The sequence below is a fragment of the Geotrypetes seraphini genome, chromosome 9, assembly GCF_902459505.1.
Source record: "Geotrypetes seraphini chromosome 9, aGeoSer1.1, whole genome shotgun sequence".
Taxonomy (NCBI): Eukaryota; Metazoa; Chordata; class Amphibia; order Gymnophiona; family Dermophiidae; genus Geotrypetes; species Geotrypetes seraphini.
Window position 1 is genome coordinate 181,375,383 of NC_047092.1, and position 23,493 is coordinate 181,398,875.

Here is a 23,493-nt window from a genome sequence, read left to right on the forward strand (position 1 = left end):
TTAAAAAGGTGGTACACCGGCATGTGCGCGCACGACAATGGCGTGCCGTCAATACCGCTAGTGTTAGGGCAAGGTTTAGATGAGGATTTGGGGGAACCTTTTAGAGTTCCCATAATCCTCATCTCAACCTTACCCTAACACTAGATAGCAAGTGAATATTGTAAGTGTAGTGGGGGTGGGGGTGTTCCCTCCTACCCCCTACCCGCTGTATGGAGCGCATTTGTCGGCGCGCCATTATCGTTTGCGTACTTGTCAGTGCGCGCATTTGACGGGTCACGAAAAAGGTCCATCAAATTTAAAACTGACTTCATTCTTTCTTTTTTTTGCGGGGAGGCGAACAGATTTATTTATACCCCTTCCTTTAACCCTACCTTCTTACACGTAGCGCTCACATGACCATGCCTCTCGCGTGTGAACTCTCCCCGATAAGTCTACGTTAACAACCTACTTTCACCTTCATCTTCTGAGACTAGCCACCGCCGTCTCCCACAAGCCTCACGAATCTGACTTGTATCACCAGTCTGGGCTTAGGATAAATCTCATTGTTTACTAAGGGGGGGTGCCAAGTGCCCCCTCTTTCCCCTTCCCCAACTCCTCCTCCTAATACTGACTCTCCCCACTCTCTCTCTCTTCATGCCAAACACTTAACCCCCTACCACCACGCCACTCACTTTTTCCAAGTTTCAAGTTTATTAAAATTTGTTATCCCGCCTTTTCTGTAATCAAAGCGGCTTTACTTAATGAAAATGGGAACCGATAATCATCAGATACATTACATCATGGAAACATCGAGAGACCAACTTTCAAGACTAACATAACTAACCCTAACTAAACAAACGGGCACGTAAGGAAAGGAAAGAACTAGAATCGTTGATAGGAAAGACCAAAAATAGGGGAATTCGAGAGGGTGGGAAAACAGTATATTAAAGCCCAGTAAAGGATCCTAGAGCTTCAATACTTTCTCCCTCTAATTCAGCCATCTTCACTCTATCTGTATGCATCTTGATCATAGTGTAGCCCCCCCCCCTCCCCATGCCTTTCCCAAACTCATCCGTATTCTCTTACTCCTTCCCAATCCCAAGCCCGATCCTCCCAACCAATCTTATTTCTGTTCCTCTCCTCCCCCCCCATCCTCTCTGCCTTTCTAGTCTACCTTGTGGAATGCCCACTTTTGTCTCAACAAAACTTACTTTCATCCATGACCTCTTTATCTCTCGAGCTCTCCACCTGCTCACACTGAGACCTGGATCTGCCTCGAAGACTCTGTTTCAGTGCCGCCCTGCGTCATGGAGGTTACCTCTTCTCACACACGCCTTGCCCATTTGGGTGTGGGGATAGTGTTGGGCTGTTACTTTTGCCGTCTTGTAGAAATCAACCCCTTCTTCTGCCTCAATCTTGCTGTTCTCCTTCCTTTGAAGTCCACTTCATCCATCTATTCACTCCTCTACCTCTCCAAGTAGCTGTCATTTACTGACCCCCTGATAAGTCCTTCTCTGTTTTTCTGCACTGACTTTGCCTCCTGGATCTCCTTCTTTCTTGAACCCCTCATCTCCTTCCCTCATCCTTGGTGACTTCAACATCCATGCCAATGACCCCTCTGACTCCTATACTTCCAGGTTTCTCGCACTAACATCCTCGTACAATCTCCAGCTGTGCTCTACCACCCCTACATACCAGAATGACCACTGCCTTGGCCTTGTCTTCTCCTCCAACTGCTCTATCGCCAAATTCTGCACCTCAACTCTTCCCCTCTCTGACCATCATCTGTTAACCTTCATAACTCATCACCTCCCCACCCCCACCCCATCCCAGACCCGACCTATCAATACTTACATGTTTAGGAACCTTCAGGATATTCTCTATCACTGTCTCATCCCTCCCTTCAACTACTATGTCATACAAGTCCGTCAATGAAGCTGTCTTCTCCTATAACACTATTCTCTCCTCTGCTCTAGATATCCTCACTCCTCCCTTTTCACTTCTTATAAGGCACGCCTAACCCCCAACATCCGCTACCTGTGCTCTTGTACCCAATCTACTGAACGTCTTTGGCTTAAATCCCCTCCACATGCTGACTTCATATTCCTGATGTCATCTTTCTGGTCTGCTCTTTCACTTGCCAAACAAGCCTACTATGGCCATTTAACTCTCTTAGCTCACTGTCTCTTTGGCACACTCAGCTCTCTACTCAAAGTGCCCCCACCTCCAATCCGCCCTTCACTTTCTCCCAGATGATGGCAGAGTTCTTCTATGACGAGATTCACCTTGAGTTCTCAACCAGGTCACCTCCCCCCCCCCACACACTCCCCTTCCAGCTGCCCACTATACCAACCTCCCTTCAACCCCTGCCACCTTTTCCGAAATCACTGAAGAGGAAACTGTACATCTTCTCTCCTCCTCCAAACCCACTACCTGCTCCTCTGATCCGATTCCCACCCACCTTCTCGGCGCTATTCCGCCCACTGTCATCCCTCCTATCTTTCATAACCTCAACCTATCACTCTCCACTGCAACTGTTCCTGATGTCTTCAAACATGCCATAGTTACACCTCTTCTAAAAAAAAAAAACATCAGTGGACCCCCACATTCCCCTCCAGCTATCACACTCCCATCACCTCTCGCTTAAATTATTTGAACTTGCTTCTCTCAAATCTTCCGCTTAACCATCTCTCTCCCCTTCAATCCATTCAAAATTCTGCTGCATGACTTGTGTCCCATGACAGCCGCCATACTCGGATTACCCCTTTCCTCAAGTCACTTCATTGGCTCCCCATTTATTTCCAAATGCAGTTCAAATTCCTCTTATTGACTTATAAGTGCATTCACTCTTCAGCCCCCCCCCCCCCCAATATCTCTCCTCAATTATCTCCCCCTATGCTCCCCCCATGAACTCCATTCATCAGGTAAGTTCCTCTTATCCGTACCCTTCTCCTCCACTGCCTACTCCAAACTCTTTCCCTTCTGTCTTGTTGCTCCGTGTGCATGGAACAGCCTTCCTGAGTCAATACATCAAGCTCTGTCTCTAGCAGTATTCAAATCCAAGCGAAAAGCCCCCTTTTTTTCGAGGCTGCTTTCCTGACTCCCACTCACCATAAGATACCTATGTCCATCCTATCATTCTCTCTGCAAGGAATTCCCCAATCCCTCTGTCCTGTCTGTCTGTCCAAATTAGATTGTAAGCTCTTCTGAGCAGGGACCGTCTATTGCATGTTAAATGTACAGCCCCAGCACAGCCGCAGAACAGGAATTAACTATGTGTGTTTTAAACTGCCATGCTGTCCCTCATATGGTGGGATATCAAACTACATTTAAAAAATGGACCTTTCGTGGGGGCTACCTAATGTCACATGCAATTTGCCTATCTCCAAAATTACACCCAATCCACAAAACTGTTTAGACCCACAAGACATAAAGGTTGAGGTTTGGAGAGTTTTTTTTTTTTAAAAAATTTTCTTGCTTCACTTGCATAGCTTGGTTGAGGTATTTAAGGCCCCCCACCCCCCATTCTATTAACAGCTCAGTTCTGTGGTTCACCACGATGCCTCAGCCGGGATCGGACGGAAAATGGGAACTTCTCGCGTTGGTGGTTTATCGAGGGCAGACAAAAGGTTTTGTTTCAGGAGCAACTTTGACACATTTCATTGTGGCAAAGCAATATGAACAGAGAAATAGGGTTATAGGCTGCTAGTGTACTACAGTACCACTGTCATCTTTCCTTTTTCAGCCTAACAAGGGAGGTGTGATTCTGGAACAGTGCCTAGGGGTGGGACAATGACAACTCATAATGAACCGGTTCAGGTGAAGTTACTCAGAGAGTTCTGTGACTCTGCCTACAAGGACACACAACTGGACGGCTCCGGTACTTTCCAAATGGACGCAGATAACAGGAGCGACCACCGTGCGCTTCTTAATCAAGGAGAGGAAAATGAGATGGTAAGGGCTCTTCTGCTCCTTAAACAAATCTGTGCAATGTAGGGAAGAAGTGAGTGATACTCGGAATGACTAAATACATCCACTGCATGCATCACGCATATATTTTTCTGCTCTGAAATTATCCCCCGGGTTGCAGGGTCTCATGTCAAAACCTGTTCTTTGGAAGCACACAAGTTTGGTTAATTTCTGCACATATTCCCACACTGTCAAAACAAATGAGCAGAGATGCAAATCCTTCCTGTAAATGCCTCTTCTTGGAGTGGATAAAGTTATCTGTAACTGATATGCCAGTTACTTCTTGCAATTTCCAGATATAAAATTATCTGTGTGCTCTTTTTGCATGCACAAAGCCCCAATTTATGTAGAGAAATGGCCTTTAATTTGTCCTTGCGTTTGTTCAATTTTAGTGGCGATAAGAGAGATCGCATTTGTAGAAAGCATTTTACAGTTTTAATGGTTGGTTGATTTTGGCTCTCAACAAAAGATTGATTCCTGTTGAGAAACCAAACCTCAAGGATTGTAATTCTATATATCTTGCATGCATTTAATTTTATACAGCAATATTTCATGCTGACATCAAAGTACTGTGGCTACTGCCTCCCATAACTTTTTGGGTGACTTAGAGATCCTTTTAATAATCTGGAACAAGCAGTAATGTGCATTTGCCTCAGCTTATTGGGGGATAAGCTGAGGTGCTCTGCTTTAAAATCCCAAAGTGTGCACACTCCCCACACACTGAAAGATACATTTTAATTTTTTTTGCTCAAGGGGGGTATATCTGGGGGTGGAGAGTAGAGACTGGGCGTCAAAATGTCAGATGGTGTTTAATGTGAGCGAGTGCAAAGTGATGCATGTGGGAAACGGGAACCCGAACTATAGCTACGTGATGCTGGCTTCCACGTTAGGAGCCCAGGAAAAGAACCCAGGTATCATCTTTTATTTATTTATTTAAAATATTTAGAACCCAAAGATCCGAGCAGAAAACAAATATATCTAATATAATAAAGCCCTAAGCGCGCATGCGCACTCCCACCTGCGTGCTCCTATTTTCTGTGTGCTGTAGGGACCCGCAGGTAGGAGTGCGCATGCGCACGGCAGCGCAGAGCCTGTCTGCCAGAAGCCACGCTGGCGGCAGCAGAAAGAAGAGGCCGTACAGTGCAGCGTCTCCTGCGGCTTCGGAGTGTGAACTGCCAAGGCGACGTCAGCGGGGGCCGGACCGGAGCTGGAAGGGAGAGGAGCTGCTCTCCTCCCTCCTCCCCTCCCCCAACGGACTTTAATTCCTGCCTCCCAGACTTCTCCTCTTACTCCGGCTGGGCCCGCGTAAATAAACCAAAAACCCACAGAGCTCGCTTCGGGTCCGGCAAGGGCTGCGGGTCCTGAAATCTTCCGATTCAAGCAGCGTCTGCAGCACTCTACACACGCTGCTTCGGGGCCTTCTACTGCCCTGATTTGCTGGGCAGTAGAAGGCCCTGAAGCAGCAGTGTGTAGAGTGCTGCAGACGCTGCTGGAATCGGAAGGTTTGTCAGGACCGCGGGAAGGGGGGGGGGCGGGCGGTAAGGGACTAAGGGAGCCGGCCAGACCGCGGGAAGGGAAAGGGGGGGTAGGAGAAACGCTGCTGCTGCTGCACAGGGAAGTGGTGTGGGGGGAGGGAAATGGAGGGGGAGGGAATGCTGCTGTGGTTGATGCACAGGGAAGTGGTGGGAGAGAAATGGTGCTGCATAGGAGGCAGGGAGAGAGACAGATAGATAGAAAGAAAAGAAGAAAGACACAGGGGCAGGGAGAGACACAGAAAGACAGACAGACAAAAGGGGGCAGGGAAAGAGACAGACAGCGGGAGGGAGAGAGAGACAGAAATAAAGACACACAGACATATATTCTAGCACCCGTTAATGTAATGGGCTAAAATACTAGTATATAATAAAATGAGTATTTTACATGAATCACAAAGCTGTCAAAAATGACAAAGGAGTCTAATAATGCAATCAAATCCATCAATGAAGATTAATAATGTAGCATAATCTGCAAATCAAAACGCAGATAAAATAACAATTCATAAAAATCAATATCAGTTCCCCCCTCCCCCACCCCCCACACTTTACTAAGCCCAGTAGTGTGGGACAGCGATGTAAATGTCCTGATACCCATAGGAATCGAATGGGCGTTGGAAAATTTACCATGCAGTACTCGCTCACTTGGCTTAGTAAAAAGGGGGGGGGGGGGGGGAGGAGGGACATGATTTTCTAAAAAATCAACTAAAAGCAAAAAAAACAACAGAGCCTCGAATACGTTGTGCAATTGTGGTCACCGTATCTCAAATAGAGCGGAATTAGAAAAGGCACAGAGAAGGGCAGTGAAAATGGTAAAAGGGATGGAACGACTTCTCTATGAAGAAAGCTTAAAGTGACTAGGGCTCTTCTGCTTGGAGAAGAGATGGCTCAGGGGGGATATGATAGAAGTCTATAAAATAACATGTGGAGCGGAAAGGGTAGATGTGAATCACTTGTTCACTCTTTCCAAAAATACTAGGACTAGGGGGGCATGCAATGAAGCTACTAAGTAATAGATGTAAAACAAACCAGAGAAAATATTTCTTTACACAACATGTAATTAAACTCTGGAATTCGTTTGCCGGAGAATGTGATGAAATCAGTTAGCTTAGCGGGGTTTAAAAAAAGGTTTGGATAAATTCCGTAAAGGGAAGTCCATCAACCAATATTAAGATGGCTCGGGGAAATCCCCTGTTTATTCTTAGGATAAGCAGCATAAAATTAGTTTTATTTCTTGGGATCTATCTAGGTACTTGGAACCTGGGTTGGTTACTTTTGGAAAGAGGATGCTGGGCTTTGGTCTGTCCCAATATGGCAATTCCTATGTTCTTAAATATAGAAAGTCCCAAAAACTAACTCCAACAGTCTGGAACATAGCATCACGAGGTGTCGAGGATCCATTGAAACCCTCCGCCCAGTGTGCAACAGTGTCTAAGAAAACAGATATTATCTTAGGAATTATCAAGCTCCATCTCTGGCAGTATACAAATCAAGGCTAAAACCCCACCTTTTCGAGGCTGCATTTAACTCCCAACTCTCTCACTTGTAAAGCACCCATGTCTGTTTTATCATACCCTCTGTGAGAAATTCCCTATCCCCTGTTCGTCATGTTCGTCTGTTTTAATTAGATTGTAAGCTCTATTGAGCAGGGATTGTCTCTTTCATATTTAATGTTCAGTGCCGGGTAGGTTTAGCATCTCTATGGAAATGATAAGTAATAGACGTATACTAATGAGTAGATTGAAACCCAACTGGAAAAAATATTTCTCCATTCAACCTGTAATTAAACTCTAGAATTTGTGCCAGTGAATAGGGTGAAAATATAGCAGGGTTTAAGAATAGGGTGAAAGTATAGCAGGGTTTAAGAATAGTGTGAAAACATAGCAGGGTTTAAGAATAGGGTGAAAGCATAGCAGGGTTTAAGAATAGTGTGAAAGCATAGCAGGGTTTAAGAATAGGGTGAAAGCATAGCAGGGTTTAAGAATAGTGTGAAAGCATAGCAGGGTTTAAGAATAATGTGAAAACATAGCAGGGTTTAAGGATAGGGTGAAAGCACAGCAGGGTTTAAGAATAGTGTGAAAACATAGCAGGGTTTAAGAATAGGGTGAAAACATAGCAGGGTTTAAGAATAGTGTGAAAACATAGCAGGGTTTAAGGATAGGGTGAAAGCATAGCAGGGTTTAAGAATAGGGTGAAAGCATAGCAGGGTTTAAGAATAGTGTGAAAACATAGCAGGGTTTAAGGATAGGGTGAAAACATAGCAGGGTTTAAGAATAGGGTGAAAGCATAGCAGGGTTTAAGAATAGTGTGAAAACATAGCAGGGTTTAAGGATAGGGTGAAAGCATAGCAGGGTTTAAGAATAGTGTGAAAACATAGCAGGGTTTAAGAATAGGGTGAAAGCATAGCTTAAAAATAGTTTGGATAATTTCCTAAAAAAGATGGACATGGGGAAAATGGGAAATCTACTGCTTATTCCTAGGATAAAATTGTGATCTTGCCTGGTTCTTGTGTCCTGGGTTGGCCACTGTTGGAAACAGGATACTGGGCTCAATGGACCTTTGGTTTGTTCCAGAATGGCAACTCTTTAAGTTCTTATGTTGGTGCTGCCATACTGGCACGTGATTGGCACTAGAGAATGACACGGTGACAAAATTAATCACCGTTCCCGTCCCCGCGGATAACCGCGGGAAATAATCCCATGTCATTTTCTAGTGTCTATTTCAGCCTCAGTCCTTCTACACCAGCATCCTTCAAAGCAAAGCTTGAGGGTCAGTGGTTGTGGCCATTCATACTCTGATTCTTATGGGAGCCAAGGATAATGAAGCCATTGTGACATCACTGATGTGATTGGCTCTTAGGCACTGGTGGAATGAGGCATTATGACATCACAATATCTGCTCTGGATACCAGAGACTGTCATTCTGTAGTGTCTGTTTCAACCTCGGTCCTTCTGCACCAGCATTCTTCAAAGCAAAGCTTGCGGGTCAGTGGTTGTGGCCATTCATACTCTGATTCTTCCCTCTCTCCTTAAAGAATGACATGAAGATGGTTTCCCGCGGTTATCCGCGGGGACGGGAATGGTGATGAATTTTGTCACTGTGTCGTTCTCTAATTGGCACCTGAGCTTTTAGGGCCAGATTCTATAACAGCCATCGAAAGGTAGATGGCAGTAGCTGCCACCTAACTTGATTGGTTTAATTGGATTTAAGTGGCATGATAATTGATCATGCCATTAAAACCCAATTAAAACCTTGTTAAAAAAAACAGACACCGCTACGCGACCCCTGGGACTGGCTCCTAGGTCCCTGGCAGCTAGCAGCACATAGTGACACTGATTCCCAGAAGTGGTCATGGTTAGAGGTGTCACTGGCCACAATTCAGGAAGTACCCTGGGTGCCGGAAATGTCGGCCTGTAAAGCCCTAAGGTCCTAGGGAGCCGTGATTCTTAGGTGACCAGATGTCTGGAGGACATGTCTGGGAATCCACACGGCTTTACTTGCAAAATTTTAACGAATAAAGCTCCTGCATTCTTAGAAAGGCTTCTAATCCCTTATATTCCTACAAAATCCTTAAGATCGGAAGAGAAATCTCTCCTCTTAGTCCCTTCACTGAGACTCATTTATTCAAGGAGAGACGCAATCTTTTCCGTCACGGCCCCTCAAATCTGGAATTCGCTCCCAGTCGATATAAGAGAAGAAAAATGACTTAGTAAGTTTAAAAGTCTCCTGAAAAGCTGACTTTTTAAGGACGCTTTTAACTGAGTTATGCAAATGTTATATATCCAGGATGTGTGTTAGAGCAGTGTTCTTTAACCTTTTTACACCTATGGACCGGCAGAAATAAAAGAATTATTTGGTGGACCGGCATCGGTCTGCTGACCGGCTGTTGAAGAACACTGAGCTAAGTTGTGGGCCATCTGGAAGCTTCCCTCTGATGTTGCGACATCAGAGAGAACGCTTCCAGTTCAGGCGCAGGACGTGCGTAGGAGCCGCTGCCCGTGGCTTTGTGCAGTGAGGAAGAGGGATCTGGCCTGAAGATAACGCCGCATCAGTCGCACCGCGAACCAGGGGGTGAAGGACACTGTTTTGGGCCTGTTGCACATGCCGGCCCTGTGGACCGGCAGGAAATTTCTGTGGACCGGCACTGGTCCATGGACCGATGGTTGAAGAACACTGTGTTAGAGGACTAGTAAAGCTGATAGGTGAAAACTGAGCAGGTATCCTTCTCCCCATCCTATTGTTTCATCACCTCGCCCCTTTTATTTGTTTATAAATTGTATTTAATCCTTTATTTTTTTTTTACCTTATGTGGTTGGTTGGTCTAAAGTTGTTTTAACCATCTGCTTTGATTAATGTGTTTTTTCTTTTTTACCCCAATTTAATCATTATTTGTAAATTACATTGAATTATGATTTTGCGATCAAATCAAACTTTTATTAAACTTGAAACTTTTCAAAATCCTGCGCTTTGTCCGGGTTTTGAAACGCTTTTGGCAACAAGCAACATTGGGATGGCATTCACGCCTGCGCAGATTCAACGCGGTGAAGTCACGTGCATGCGCAAACGCCATTTGACATCGCTCATTGCTCGTGCAGGTTGAGGGGGTGGGGCATGGGGTGGGGCTAGGGGCGGGGCCATGGGTCAGCAGTCCATACATCCAGCCAGGGAGGGAAAGGGGAGAGTGTGGTGCAGTGGTTAAAGCTATGGCCTCAGCACCCTGAGGTTATGGGTTCAAATCCATGCTGCTCCTTGTGACCCTGGGCAAGTCACTTAATCCCCCATTGCCCCAGATACATTAGTTAGATCGTGAGTTCACAAGGACAAACAGGCAAAAATGCTTCAGTACCTGAATAAATTCATGTAAACAGTTCTGAGCTGCCCTGGGAGAACATCATAGAAAATTGAATAAGTGAGAAGTTTCAGCCTCTGATAACCAGAGCTGATACTGTGATGTCACAATGCCTCATTCCACCAATAAGAGCCAACCTCATCAGTGATGTCACAATGGCCTCATTGTCCTATACTTGGCTCACCTCTACTACATTTTGATTTCTAGAGTGGTGCAGTGGTTAAAGCTACAGCCTCAGCATCCTGAGGTTGTGGGCTCAAACCCACACTGCTCCTTGTGACCCTGGGCAAGTCACTTAATCCCCCCCATTGCCCACCGAGACAGGCAGGAAAAAATGCATGAGTACCATTCTCAGCTCCCCTGGGAGAACTGTATAGAAAACTGAATAAAGAGTCTGAAAAGTTTCTGGTAACCAGAGCTGATACTGTGATGTCACAATGCCTCATTCCACCAATAAGAGCCAACCTCATCAGTGATGTCACAATGCCTGGATTGTCCTACACTTGGATCACTTTTGCTACATTATGATTTCTAGAGTGGTGCGGTGGTTAAAGCTACAGCCTCAGCACCCTGAGGTCGTGGGTTCAAACCCATGCTGCTCCTTGTGACCCTGGGCAAGTCACTTAATCCCCCCATTGTCCCAGGTACATTAGATGGATTGTGACAGGCAAGGAAAAATGCTTGAGCACCTGAATAAATTCATGTAAACCATTCTGAGCTCCCCTGGGAGAACAGTATAGAAAATTGAATAAATAAATAAACCAATCCTGACAAGGGCCACTTGTTTTGCGGCTTCAGCAGGGTTACCAGATTTTCTGTAACGAGAATCTGGACTCGTTGCTTCGCTCCAAGGCCCGCCCAGTTCCGCCTGGCCCGGCCCCATTCCGTTCGAGTCATGCCCTGTTCTGCCCTCAGCCCCACCCCCCCCCCTTAACATCTTCGTTGACGTCGCATCCGCGCATGCGCAGATGCTGCCGCTAGCTGGAAGCTTTTCAAAACCCAGACAAAGTGCTATTTTTGAAAACATCTGGTAACCCTAGGCTTCAGGAGCCATTATTGCTGAAAATAGAAAATCAGCCATTCACTGGCCGCAGAAAAAGTAGCTTGAGTGCAGGGGAAAGATCCACTAAAGCAGTGGTTCCCAACCCTGTCTTGGAAGACCCCTCAGGCCAATCGGGTTTTCAGTCTAGCCCTAATGAATATGCATGGAGCAGATTTGCATGCCTGGCACCTCCATTATATGCAGATCTCTCTTATGCACTAAAGGCTAGTTTCAGCTGCAGGTTTATGAAAGGCTTCCTTAATATAAGTCAATATTATAGTAGGGAAGAGGCAATTTTATTTATTTTAGTATTTCTATACCACATATAGCCTAAGTGATTTATATTCAAGCATTTTCCCTATCTGTCCTGGTGGGCTCACACTCTACCTAATGTACCTGGGGCAATGGGGGGGGGGGATTAAGGGTCACAAGGAGCAGTATAGGATTTGAACCTAAAACCTCAGGGTGCTGAGGCTGTAGCTTTAACCACGGTGCCACACACTCCCAATGGGGATTAAGTGACTTGCCCAGGGTCACAAAGGAGCAGCACGGGATTCGAACCCACAACCTCAGGGTGCCAAGGCTGTAGCTCTAACCACGGTGCCACACACTCCCTTAAACAAAACAAATTTGCAACTGAATGAACATCCACACAGAAAGGGGCAGATTCTATAAACAGCACCATAAGTTAGGGGGCGACAGGAGCCCTACCAACGCCTAACTTAATTGGTTGAATTGGTGCTCTAATTGACTGCACTAATTAAAAACTAATACAAATCTCGTTTGAAAAAGGTAGGTGCTGGAATCACGTCTACAGAGGAGCCTAAGGTCAAAGTGGGCGTGGCTTGGGCCAGAAATGGCCTTAGACAGCATAGGCGTGATTAGGGTTGCCAGATTTTACGACTGTGAAATCCGGACACCCTAGACCCGCCCCCAGACTCGCCCATCTCCACCCCAGTTCCACCCTAGCTCCGCTCCCCCCCCCACTGCCTGCTTTGGTCAGGCAGGAGGCAATCCGCACACGCTACGTGACGATGTCATGCGTATGCATGTGTGACGTCATCGTGAGACACCCGCGCATGTGCGGATTGCCTCCTGACCGATGTGATTGAGAGGAGGCTTTTCCAAATCTGGAGAAAGTACCGGGTTTTGAAAAGCCGTCCGCACCCCCGGACATGTCCTGAAAAGGAGAACATGTCTGGAGAAATCCGGACGTCTGGTAGCTCTAGCCCCCTCTTTTACTAAGGTGCGCTATGCTTTTTAGCGCGTGCTAAACACGCACTCAACGCTAAGGCCTGCATGTTATCCTATGGAGACGTTAGCGGTTAGCGCATGCGCTAAATGCACGCTAGCACGCTTAGCGCACCCTGGTAAAAGAGGACCTAGGTGTGATTCCCCGTCAAAGGAAGGTGCCACTAACGGAGGACTTTAACACCCTGGCCCACATTTCGGGTGCCCATCTTCAACGGGAGCTGCCATTCTGCAAACAGCACCGCAGCGTGACTGACATGCGAACAGTGCTGTTGTAGGCGGTCGCCCCAAAATGAATTTAAAAAAACAAACCAAAAAGTAACGCCAAAAAGTGTTTTCATACACCATTTCCTGCTGTTGGGTTAAATGCAATTGTGGCGTGTTCCCTTAAATAATTCAGCTCTGTCCTAAAATCTCCTCCTGGAACTGGTTCAACCCTGTGACCTGGAGAGGCAGGATACAGTCGCATTGCCAAAGCAAACGGGGACGGAGCTTGCATCGGTGTAGATAAGTGAAATCTATTTGCATCTTCATGCAAATTCATATTAACTTCTGGATTATGTAAAGAATGACACTTTTTGAGAGATGTTTTCATTTGAAAGTATTCCTACAATGGGGAAAAAAAGAAGTGTGTTTGGATTTTTCAGAAAAAAAAAAAACCCTAGGTCTAGGAAAGGAATCAGACTGGAATTAAAATGATATTGATCATCCATGTAAAATCAAGACAGTTCAAAGAACTATTTGGATTTGAGCCAGGCTAGAAAAGATTCGCCCAGCCCTTCTTATAAGAACAATGTTCTCGCCTGAGGCGCTGCTGAAAAGTTCTCAGCGCTGCCGAGAAGAGAATGATGTGGAGCCATTAAACTTACAACTTATTCCACACTTTTAATTTCAATAGCACTGTTTAATCTCTTGTACCATCCGAATATAAAAATATCCTTGGCATCAGCAGTGGTTTACAATTTAAACTAGAAACCAAAGATATCGGGGCAGACTAGATGAGCCATTTGGCCTTTATATGCTGTCATGTTTCTATCTAGGTGACGTTTCATGCATAGATTAATAAGCTTCTTGGGAGAAATGCTGCTGATACTAGTTCAAAACCTGCCCGCTCGCTGCATGAAATTTGGCAAATCACTGCGTCTTGGCTGTCTCAAGTTTCCTCAGCTGGGATTGGGTAATAATAATAACAACCTTTATTCTTGCCTCAAATATGGATCAGATATAAAAATGAATGAGTAGACATTCCACACCTAATATGGTTCCAAACATTTTTCAGAGACACTACATAACAAAATGGATTTTGCCACAACTTTCGTACAAGATTAGGAAGCCCTAAGCAATCAATCAATCCATCAATTATTACTCTGTTCTTTAACTGAGCAATAATATCAGTATAGTGAACACAAAATTTGGGTGATCTCACAGTAGTAAGTAGAGGGCACCATTGTGCAGAAAAACATTAAAAAAAAAATTAACCCCCTTTATACAGGGCATTTCTGATTGGGCTGGGGTCTACCTTCAGAGGTTGATAAGCCTAGAAAACCCATTGCAGTGTCCAGATCATCGATTCAAGAATGAGAAACAGTAGATGCTCTGAGGCCCCAGAGAATCGCTCACTCCTGCACAAAAATACTTCCATGCTTTATTTCGAAGCAGAAAGTAAATTCTACTAAAGTCCAAAATCAGCAAAAATAGTCTAAAAGGCGGAAAAATCACAAGAAAAAAAAAAAGCAGTCGGTAGATTTCACTGGCCAACCTCCACAGAAATACTTAGTTCAAGAGCAGGAGAATGTCAGATTCACAAAGCATCCCTCCTCAAACTTTTTGAAAAAGCAGCGGGGAGGTGGGGATCACCAGGTATTTTTCTTAGGCTTCCTTCTCCCCAGAGCCCTTTTTGAAACTCCTGGAACCTCTCCTTCCAGAGACAACAGTCTTAGCAAGTACCTTGACTAGTGTCCTTCACATTCCGAGCAACCAAAGTGTTCTAGGTCTTTGTTGGTCTAATAAAACATATCACTCCACAAAGAATCCAGTTTTCACTGGGACTAATATGTAGAAACATAGAAACATGATGGCAAGTAAAGGCCAAATGGCCCATTCAGTCTGCCCATCTGCAGTAACCATTATCCCATGTGCCTATCCCAGGCCCTCTTGAATTCAGACGCAGGCTCTGTCTCCACCACCTCTTCCGGGAGACTGTTCCACGCATCTACCACCCTTTCTGTAAAAAAAGTATTTCCTTAGATTATTCCTGAGCCTATCACCTCTTAACTTCATCCTATGCCCTCTCATTCCAGAGCTTCCTTTCAAATGAAAGAGACTCGACTCATGCGCATTTATGCGTATTTAAATGTTTCTCAAGAAAAAAACAAAGAGTAATAGAAAAAAAATCCCACAATTTAACTACAAAATATTACTCACCATCTCTCGAGACTACAACGGGAACTCCCCACAGCCATTTCCTATTGGCGATCTACATGGAGCAGGAGTGTAGGAAGATCGCTCCTGCCCCAAAAGCCTGCTAGACCACCAGGTAAGGCAGGGACGCCGGGGGAGAAGGCTAAACTATGTTTTTTTTTTTCTTTTTTTCCCCCTCCCCAAAAAATCGCAAATATGTGAAATCACGATTGCTGAAACCGCGGATGGGGAGATGGACGTGTACACAATATTCTAAATGAGGTTTCACTAGAGTCTTATACAGGGGAATCAATACCTCCTTTTTCCCACTGACCATACCTTATCCTATGCACCTTATCAATCTTCTAGCTTTTGCCATCACCTTTTCAACCTTTGTCCACCTTTAGATCACCACATACTATCATACTCAAGTCCCACACTTCTTTCATGCCTAAAAGTTCTTCACCCCACTAAACTGTACCGTTCCTTTGGGTTTTTGCAGCCCAAATGCATGACCTTGCATTTCTTAGCAATATGTCTTCTAGAACTTCTAGAAATCTATACTTAGATAGTCAAGCCATATACCTAGATGCCCCCTGATAATTTTACAATAAGATCAACTTCTATACATACATACTGTCATTTTTATCTAGATATTAATTCTATATTCTCACACGAACATTTCTCAACATATGTTGCTTTGTAAATAAGCTGCTATTGCACACTCCAGGAATAAAGTTCTCTGGCCTTCTGGGTAAAATCCATTAAAGGTTCAAGCAAAATATTTTACTCTAGGCTACACGGTAGGGAATGGGGATATTCAATCCTTAATGTGCCTTAAAAAGCTATTGCTGTTATACGCCATCGAGTCAATGTCAACTCATGGCTACCCTATGGATAGTAGACATCCTGAGCTGTGTTCATTCTTCAGTCAAGCAGCTAATTGTTGATAGAAGGGCATCCATGGTTGTTGTATGCTATCAACCCATTGCACTTGATGGTCTTATTCTTACATGTCGACATTCAACTTGGCCAAGCATGATGTCTTTCTCTAATGACCTTTCTCATCACATGATGTGTCCAAAGTATGAAAGTCAAACTTTGTCATTTGAGCTTCCAATGTACAATATTCTTTGCTAGCACAGTAGTTCACATGCATTGGATTTTCTTTCTATAGCATGTGCTAACTTGATTTATAACATGCATGTTATCCTATGGATTAATATGCATTAAAAAAGTTCATTGAAATGAATTTGTGGAATGAAGTGCAAAAATGCCCCCAAATCAGGGAAAACATCAAACCTGAAAATGAGCTTACATACATGAAGGGCCGGATTCAACGAACAGCATCGATACAGGCCACCGATCGCATATCAATCGTGCCACAGCATCATTTGTAGAACTGTATCTACCTCATGCCGGAAGTGTAGGCCAGGGTTTGAAAGGGCCTGCATTTCCGGTGCCTATTTTTGACGTTAATCGCAAATACATACTTCGCCACTGCCTACAAGACCACAACTGTGATGTCAGTCAAATGAATATATGCCTAGGATCTAGAATTAGGAAATAATAGTAAATATTGAAGAACTAAGGCCAGTACTGGGCAGACTTGCACGGTCTGTGTCTGTATATGGCCGTTTCGTGGATGATGGGCTAGGGAGGGCTTCAATGGCTGGGAGGGTGTAAGAACATAAGAACATAAGCAGTGCCTCTGCTTGGTCAGACCAGAGGTCCATCATGACCAGCAGTCTGCTCATGTGGCAGCTCATCAGGTCCAGAACCTGTATAGTACTCCTCTATCCATACCCTTCTATCCCCTTATCCTTCAGGAAATTGTCTAATCCCTTCTTGAACCCCAATACCGTACTTTGTCCTATCACACCCTCTGAAAGCGCATTCCAGGTATCCACCACCCTTTGAGTAAAGAAGAACTTCCTAGCATTGGTTCTGAATCTGTCCCCTCTTAACTTTTCCAAATGCCTTCTCGTTCTTGTAGTTTTCGAAAGTTTGAAGAATCTGTCCCTCTCCATTTTCTCTATGCCCTTCATGATCTTGTAAGTCTCTATCATGGACTGGAGTGAGCTTTGACATGGTGGACATGACAATGAAGCCGACGGCACAGTGCGCAGCGGCCGCTAAGAGAGCGAATAGAATGCTAGGTATAATCAAGAAGATATCCTGCCATTGTATCGGGCGATGGTGCATCCGCATCTGGAGTACTGCATCCAATATTGGTCGCCGTACCTTAAGAAGGATATGGCGTTACTCGAGAGGGTTCAGAGGACAGCAACACGTCTGATAAAAGGGATGGAAAACCTTTCATACGCTGAAAGATTGGAGAAACTGGGACTCTTTTCCCTGGAGAAGAGGAGACTTAGAGGGGATATGATAGAGACTTACAAGATCATGAAGGGCATAGAGAGAGTAGAGAGGGACAGATTCTTCAAACTTTCGAATAATAAAAGAACAAGAGGGCATCTGGAAAAGTTGAAAGGGGACAGATTCAAAACGAATTCTAGGAAGTTCTTCTTTACCCAACATGTGGTGGACACCTGGAATGCGCTTTCAGAGGACGTTATAGGGCAGAGTACAGTTCTGGGGTTTAAGAAAGGATTGGACAATTTCCTGCTGGAAAAGGGGATAGAGGGTTACTGCACAGGTCCTGAACCTGTTGGGCCGCCGCGTGAGCGGACTGCTGGGCACGATGGACCTCAGGTCTGACCCAGCGGAGGCATTGCTTATGTTCTTATGTTCTTACTTCAGTAGTTGGAACCTAAGAACAGTACTGGGCAGAGCTTTGGATTCTCGCCCAGAAATAGCTAAGAAGAAGAAGAAGAAAGAAAACCAACAACAAATTTTTAGATTGAATCAGGTTGGGCAGACTAGATGGACCATTCGGGTCTTTATCTGCCTTCATCTATTATGTTACTATCATGTCCTTATAGATCTTATGCTGTGCAATTTTACTTAATTTAACTAAGAAGGAGACCACTCCGCACAGGGCTCCAAATGTTGAGGAGGTAGACCCTTAGTACCTATAGATAATATATTCCTATTCATTGCTGGACTCGTGTGAATCAGTATTGAATTCATACTGACAGATTAAATTACCCTTCTTTGCTTCTAAATCCTCTTCTGCTTAATGTCACAGAAAGGAAGAAATTGGATTAGAGCTCACTGTTAGAAAACAAATCTGCTTTAAAGTTCTTGTTTTGTTGTGTTTTCTTTTGAGACGAGGCAAATCCTAATCTCGTATTGCATAATCATTTGGAAGTAGACACGATGGAAAAGTATGCCAGCACGTCTACGGCCAGATTCTACAGTATCATGCTGAAAAACAGGTGCTGGAAAACAGGGGCACTATGCGTGAATCCTGCCCCAAAACCTATGCCTGCTGAAACCTGCTCTGAACGCGGGTGCTTCTAGAATGAATTACGCAACTTTTTTGAATGCTTCTGACGCACCCGTGTCCCTAATAAAAAGATTGCCAGCTATTTTGTTTATTTGTTCTTTATGTTTATAAGTTATTAAAAATCATTAGAGAGCATTCATAATGATACATTATAAGTGCTCAGTCTTCTATATCCTGCATGGAGACCATAGCAAGTTGTTCCAGGACCATCAACACACTTATGGGTCCTCTAAATGATTAACAATTGCTCTCTACATCATTAAATCATCTAGCCCTTATTCATCTATACTCTTTTTTGTGATGTATATTGTTCCGAGTATACAATAAATGAATGCAATAAAGAATGATACTTATCTTAATCGGCCTAGATGATTAAGATAAGCTGATTAAGATAAGTGCTATTCTTTTTTTTTTTATTGAAATCTTTTTTATTGGCAAAGAGAATAACAATTCACAACCACTGAATATAGATAAGGATTGTAACTATTTCAACAACTGACAAAAGAGGGTCAACTCCCCCCCCCCCCCAAAGAGGACTGGACTCTGATGTCTTCTCAGGGAACTGAGAGACCCAAATACCCCACAACAGAACAGTTCCCCCCTCCCCCCAAACCACCCTCCCCCCTACCCCAACAAAAAGGAAATCCCAGGTCAGACAGGTGGAGCAGAATACAATTGCAATCCATTCACAATACGACTACGACTCCTTGGTGGCAAACTGTCCAGGTAAGGAGACACCATTTATTGTATACTCGGAACAATATACATCACAAAAAAGAGTATAGATGAATAAGGGCTAGATGATTTAATGATGTAGAGAGCAATTGTTAAGAACATAAGAAATGCCTGCACCGGATCAGACCTTGGGTCCATCTAGTCCGGCGATCTGCACACGCGGAAGCCCAGCCAGGCCTACCCTGGCGAAATACCTTAGTGACTCGTATCCCTCACTGTGTCTTTCAAGAAGATGTGTTAATCATTTAGAGGACCCAAAAGTGTGATGATGGTCCTGGAACAACTTGCTGTGGTCTCCATGCAGGATATAGAAGACTGGGCACTTATAATGTATCATTATGAATGATCTCTAATGATTTTTAATAACTTATAGGGATAGGATTCCAACCATAAAGAACAAATAAACAAAATAGCTGGTAATCTTTTTATTAGTTACACAGAAGTACCAGTATTGTATATTTTGAACTCCTAATAATATTAAGGTTTGACACACCCATATCCCTCCCATGGCCACGCCCCTTTTGAGTTACGCACTGGGGGAGTTAGGCACACTGCCTTAAGGACTAGCGCATAGCCTGATGAGCGCATAGCTTCTAATGGGTGCTAATTAACACCAAATTGGTTGTTAGTAGAGAGTGATGCGGTAATGGGAAGCACTTTTTCAAATCCCCCATGAATGCCGCGGAAACAGTAGATCTTTCTGCGGTACTGCCTTGGGAACGGGAATCATTCCTGTGGCACTAGGGAGGCTGAGGGGCAACGCACTTACCATCTTCACAGGCCACGGGCAGCAGTTCCTCCACGCTGCCGGCAGGTGATCCGGAAGCAAACACATCAGAGGGAAGGCTTCTCAGTCAACCACTGGTAGCACATAGGAACTTCTGCCACTGATACCATCTATTGGTCCACTCAAATTGTCTTGTGACTACTCCACTGCTATGTTGTGAGAGGTGAGAAATGGATTTTAGTTTCTGGGTTTGATTTAGATTCAGTGAGTTTCTTCCTTCTTGTTCCCATTTCCTCTTTCTTCTTTAATCCACTTTCCTCTGGTTTGGTTCTTGGAATCCTCTTGTGGTGGACTGGTATATACCACAAATTAGTAATCTGTTTCTTCATATATAGGGATCCAGAAAGAGGAGGACGGGTTTTACTTCCATTGAAAGCTGGTAGTTTGCTGGTGGTTTTCCACTCCTGCTCTCTGCCTATGGAACGGAATGTTTATAATAGACCACCAGGAAAGACCTTCCTTTTTAAAGATGCCTATGACAAGTAGATAGAGTAGATGACAAGTAGATGGAGTAGGTTTTAATGGAGATTTCGGCAGTTGGAACCCAAGCACAGTACCGGGTAGAGCTTTGGATTCTTGCCCAGAAATAGCTAAGAAGAAAAAAATTTAAAAAATTTAAATTGAATCAGCTTGGGCAGACTGGATGGACCATTCGGGTCTTTATCTGCCGTCATCTACTATGTTACTAGATGCTAGATCGCAGATAGAAGGAAAGCATATCCCATTCCTAGTGTGTTGACCTTTTACGTTCCTTCTTCCCCCCCCCCCCCAATCCAATTTGTATCTTGTAAGTCAGTAAAGTCTCGTTATTTGATGTCTTTCCCAGGATTTTAATAGTTTTAACATTGTACACCGCTTTGACAATTTATTTAAAGCGGTAGGTGTCAGGTCAAAAGTGAGCCGGGACAAAGGTGCACGCAGACAATTGAGCGCAGCGTGGAGGCGCGCGCCGAAGAAAATTACTGTTTTTCAGGAAAAAGTTAAGTTTCCAGTAAAATGTGGGGGGTTACAACCCCCCAAGCCCCCCACAACACCACCGTGATCTGTATTAAGTAAAGTGGGGGGCTCCCCAACAAAACCCCCCATCGGAGACCCTAAAAACAGTAATTTTCTTCGGCGCGCGCCTCCGTCTTGCGCTCAGTTGTCGGCGCGCACCTTTGTCTTCCGCGATTATGTCTATGAACCAAAGCGGTATATCAAATTTTAAATAAAACATAAAAATGCTTGAGTACCTGAATGTAAACCACTTTGGTATAAAACTATTAAAATAAATAATAAGTAAAATAAAATAAATAAGGTTCGCCCATGATGTGCCACAATAAGGCACGCCTATGACTGATGCCTACGACGTAACATTTCCTAGGACATGCACTGACATGACCACCTTGCACTTATCCACGATAAGAACATGCCGCTGCTGGTCGGACCAGCGGTCCATCGTGCCCAGCAGTCCGCTCAGGCGGTGGCCCTTAGGTCAAAGACCAGTGCCCTATTTGAGTCCAGCAGGAACTTATCTAACCTTTTCTTGTATCCCTGAAGGGTGCTTTCCCCTATGACAGACTCTGGAAGAGCGTTCCAGACCTCCACCACTCTCCGGGTGAAGAAGAACTTCCTTACATTTGTACGGAATCCATCCCCTTCTAACTTTAGTGAGTGCCCTCTCGTTCTCTTCACTCATTTATGCCTCGTTCCGTGGACTATTCTGCACGTGTCGGTCGCTTTCTCCAATGACTGATCTGGCAGAATTTCTGCGGACCTCTGCACAACTCATTTGCATGCAAAGTTCTTGCCGCGTCGCTCATCTCTTTCAAAGCGGAAAATTTACTGGTACTACAGCAGCCCAAAGGATTTGAATGGTTAGAACACCAAGGCCATGTGTCTGATCTTCAAGGATATTGAAGGAAATGAGTCAGAGGACTCGAAAAACAGGATCTCCCTCTTCATAACTCCCAAGGATTATCCCTAACCACACCTTCTCCAAAGCATATCGTGCAACGTGAAATGCACCAGTGAGTCTTTTCCAGAGTAGTCCACAGACTCTGGAATGCTCTCGCTAGTAGGCTTTGCTCAGCACAAAATTATCTCTACTTTAGGAATTAGGTGAATGCTCGGCTCTTCTGTCAAGCTTTTAACGGAAGAAGCAACAAACTTGCTGGTTGCGCAAGAACTAACACTGATTACACAGACCGTGGCAGGATTTGCTTCTCCACTGCTACTCTAGCTGAGATTATATCCATGCATTACAATACTTTGACGAGACCTCATTCCGCCTGCTAGTACAATCCTCCATCCTTAGCATACTAGATTACTGCAATATTATTTACTTGAGCTCCACGAAGAAAACCATTAGAAGACTCAAAATGATCCAGAACACTGCGGTCCGCCTCATATTCGGCCTGAAAAAATGGGAACATGTCACCCCTTTCTACCACAAACTTCACTGGCTACCCTTTGAATCCAGAGTCCTATTCAAATTTGCCTGCTTCTGCTATAAAACAGTATTTGGCCTATCCCCAAGCTACTTAAACCCTCACTTCTATCTGAATCACATAAACAAGCACTCCCGCAGAATTCAACTCTTCGCCTTCCCCTCCCTAAAACTATGTCACTACAAAAGATTCCTTGATAAAACTTTTGCCTTCCAGGCTGCCAAACTGAACCCATGGCTAGCCCAAATTGTCCTTGAGGCCCCCACCTACCTTGGGTTTAGAAAATCTCTCAAAACTCACCTATTCCATGGACAAGACACCTAACACCCCTCTCCAATGAACAACAATCTCCTCCTCCCCCCTCTCTTCTCCTAACTTCATTCTACCTCCTTGCTCCTAATATTGTTCAATTGTTTTCGAACCACTTATTATTTATTGCTTGCCTCTAATATTGTTCAATTGTTTTTAAACCACTTGTAATTTTTTGTTAATCTAATGTAAACCGCCTAGAACTCCTTGGGTATGGCGGTATACAAAAATAAAGTTATTATTATTATTAGGGACTTCTATTCCGCCTATACCTTGCAGTTCAAGGCGGATTACAAAAGAGCTAACTGGACATTTCCAGTGAAGTTACAACAGTTTTGGGTTTGTTTGTTTTTGGTTACAAGGGAGGAGAGGTACCTGGATTAATTCCGGAAGAACTTGCAAATTGGATATTAAATTGACTGTACGTTACTGTGTGATATAACAAATGGATTACAGTTATGAGTACAAATAAGATTACATTACATTTCAGGGATCTGAATATTTGGTTAGTGTTTTGGGGAGGAAGAGATTATTTAAGTGGAGGTTTTGGGGGAGAATTTATCTAGGAGGAGGGGGAAGGGTTGGGTTAAGATATCTGGATACATTTTTTGAAAAGTAGGGTTTTGATTTCTTTTCAAAAAGTTTTGAAGTCGCCCGTTGCCGTCAACAGGTTGGAGATGGAGTGGTTAAGTTTTGCTGCTTGCGTCGCTAGAAGGTTATCAAACATCTTTTTGTGTTGAGTGCCATTGAGTGGAGGGAAGGCAAAAGGGTTCGGAGTTCTTCTTTGTCTTGAGGTGAG

The 23,493-nt window shown here is 44.3% G+C and overlaps 1 protein-coding gene across 2 annotated transcripts in view; it reads left to right on the forward strand.

The window, feature by feature from the left end:
• Positions 1–3,504: 3,504 nt before the first annotated feature.
• Positions 3,505–23,493, forward strand: part of LOC117366652 (probable cation-transporting ATPase 13A4) — a 112,020-nt gene continuing 92,031 nt past the window's right edge. For both annotated transcript variants that reach the window (XM_033958281.1, XM_033958282.1), the window contains exon 1: positions 3,505–3,933. In XM_033958281.1, coding sequence (XP_033814172.1) covers positions 3,772–3,933 — 162 coding nt within the window. In that variant the 5' untranslated portion in view covers positions 3,505–3,771. The remainder of the gene's footprint in view (positions 3,934–23,493) is intronic.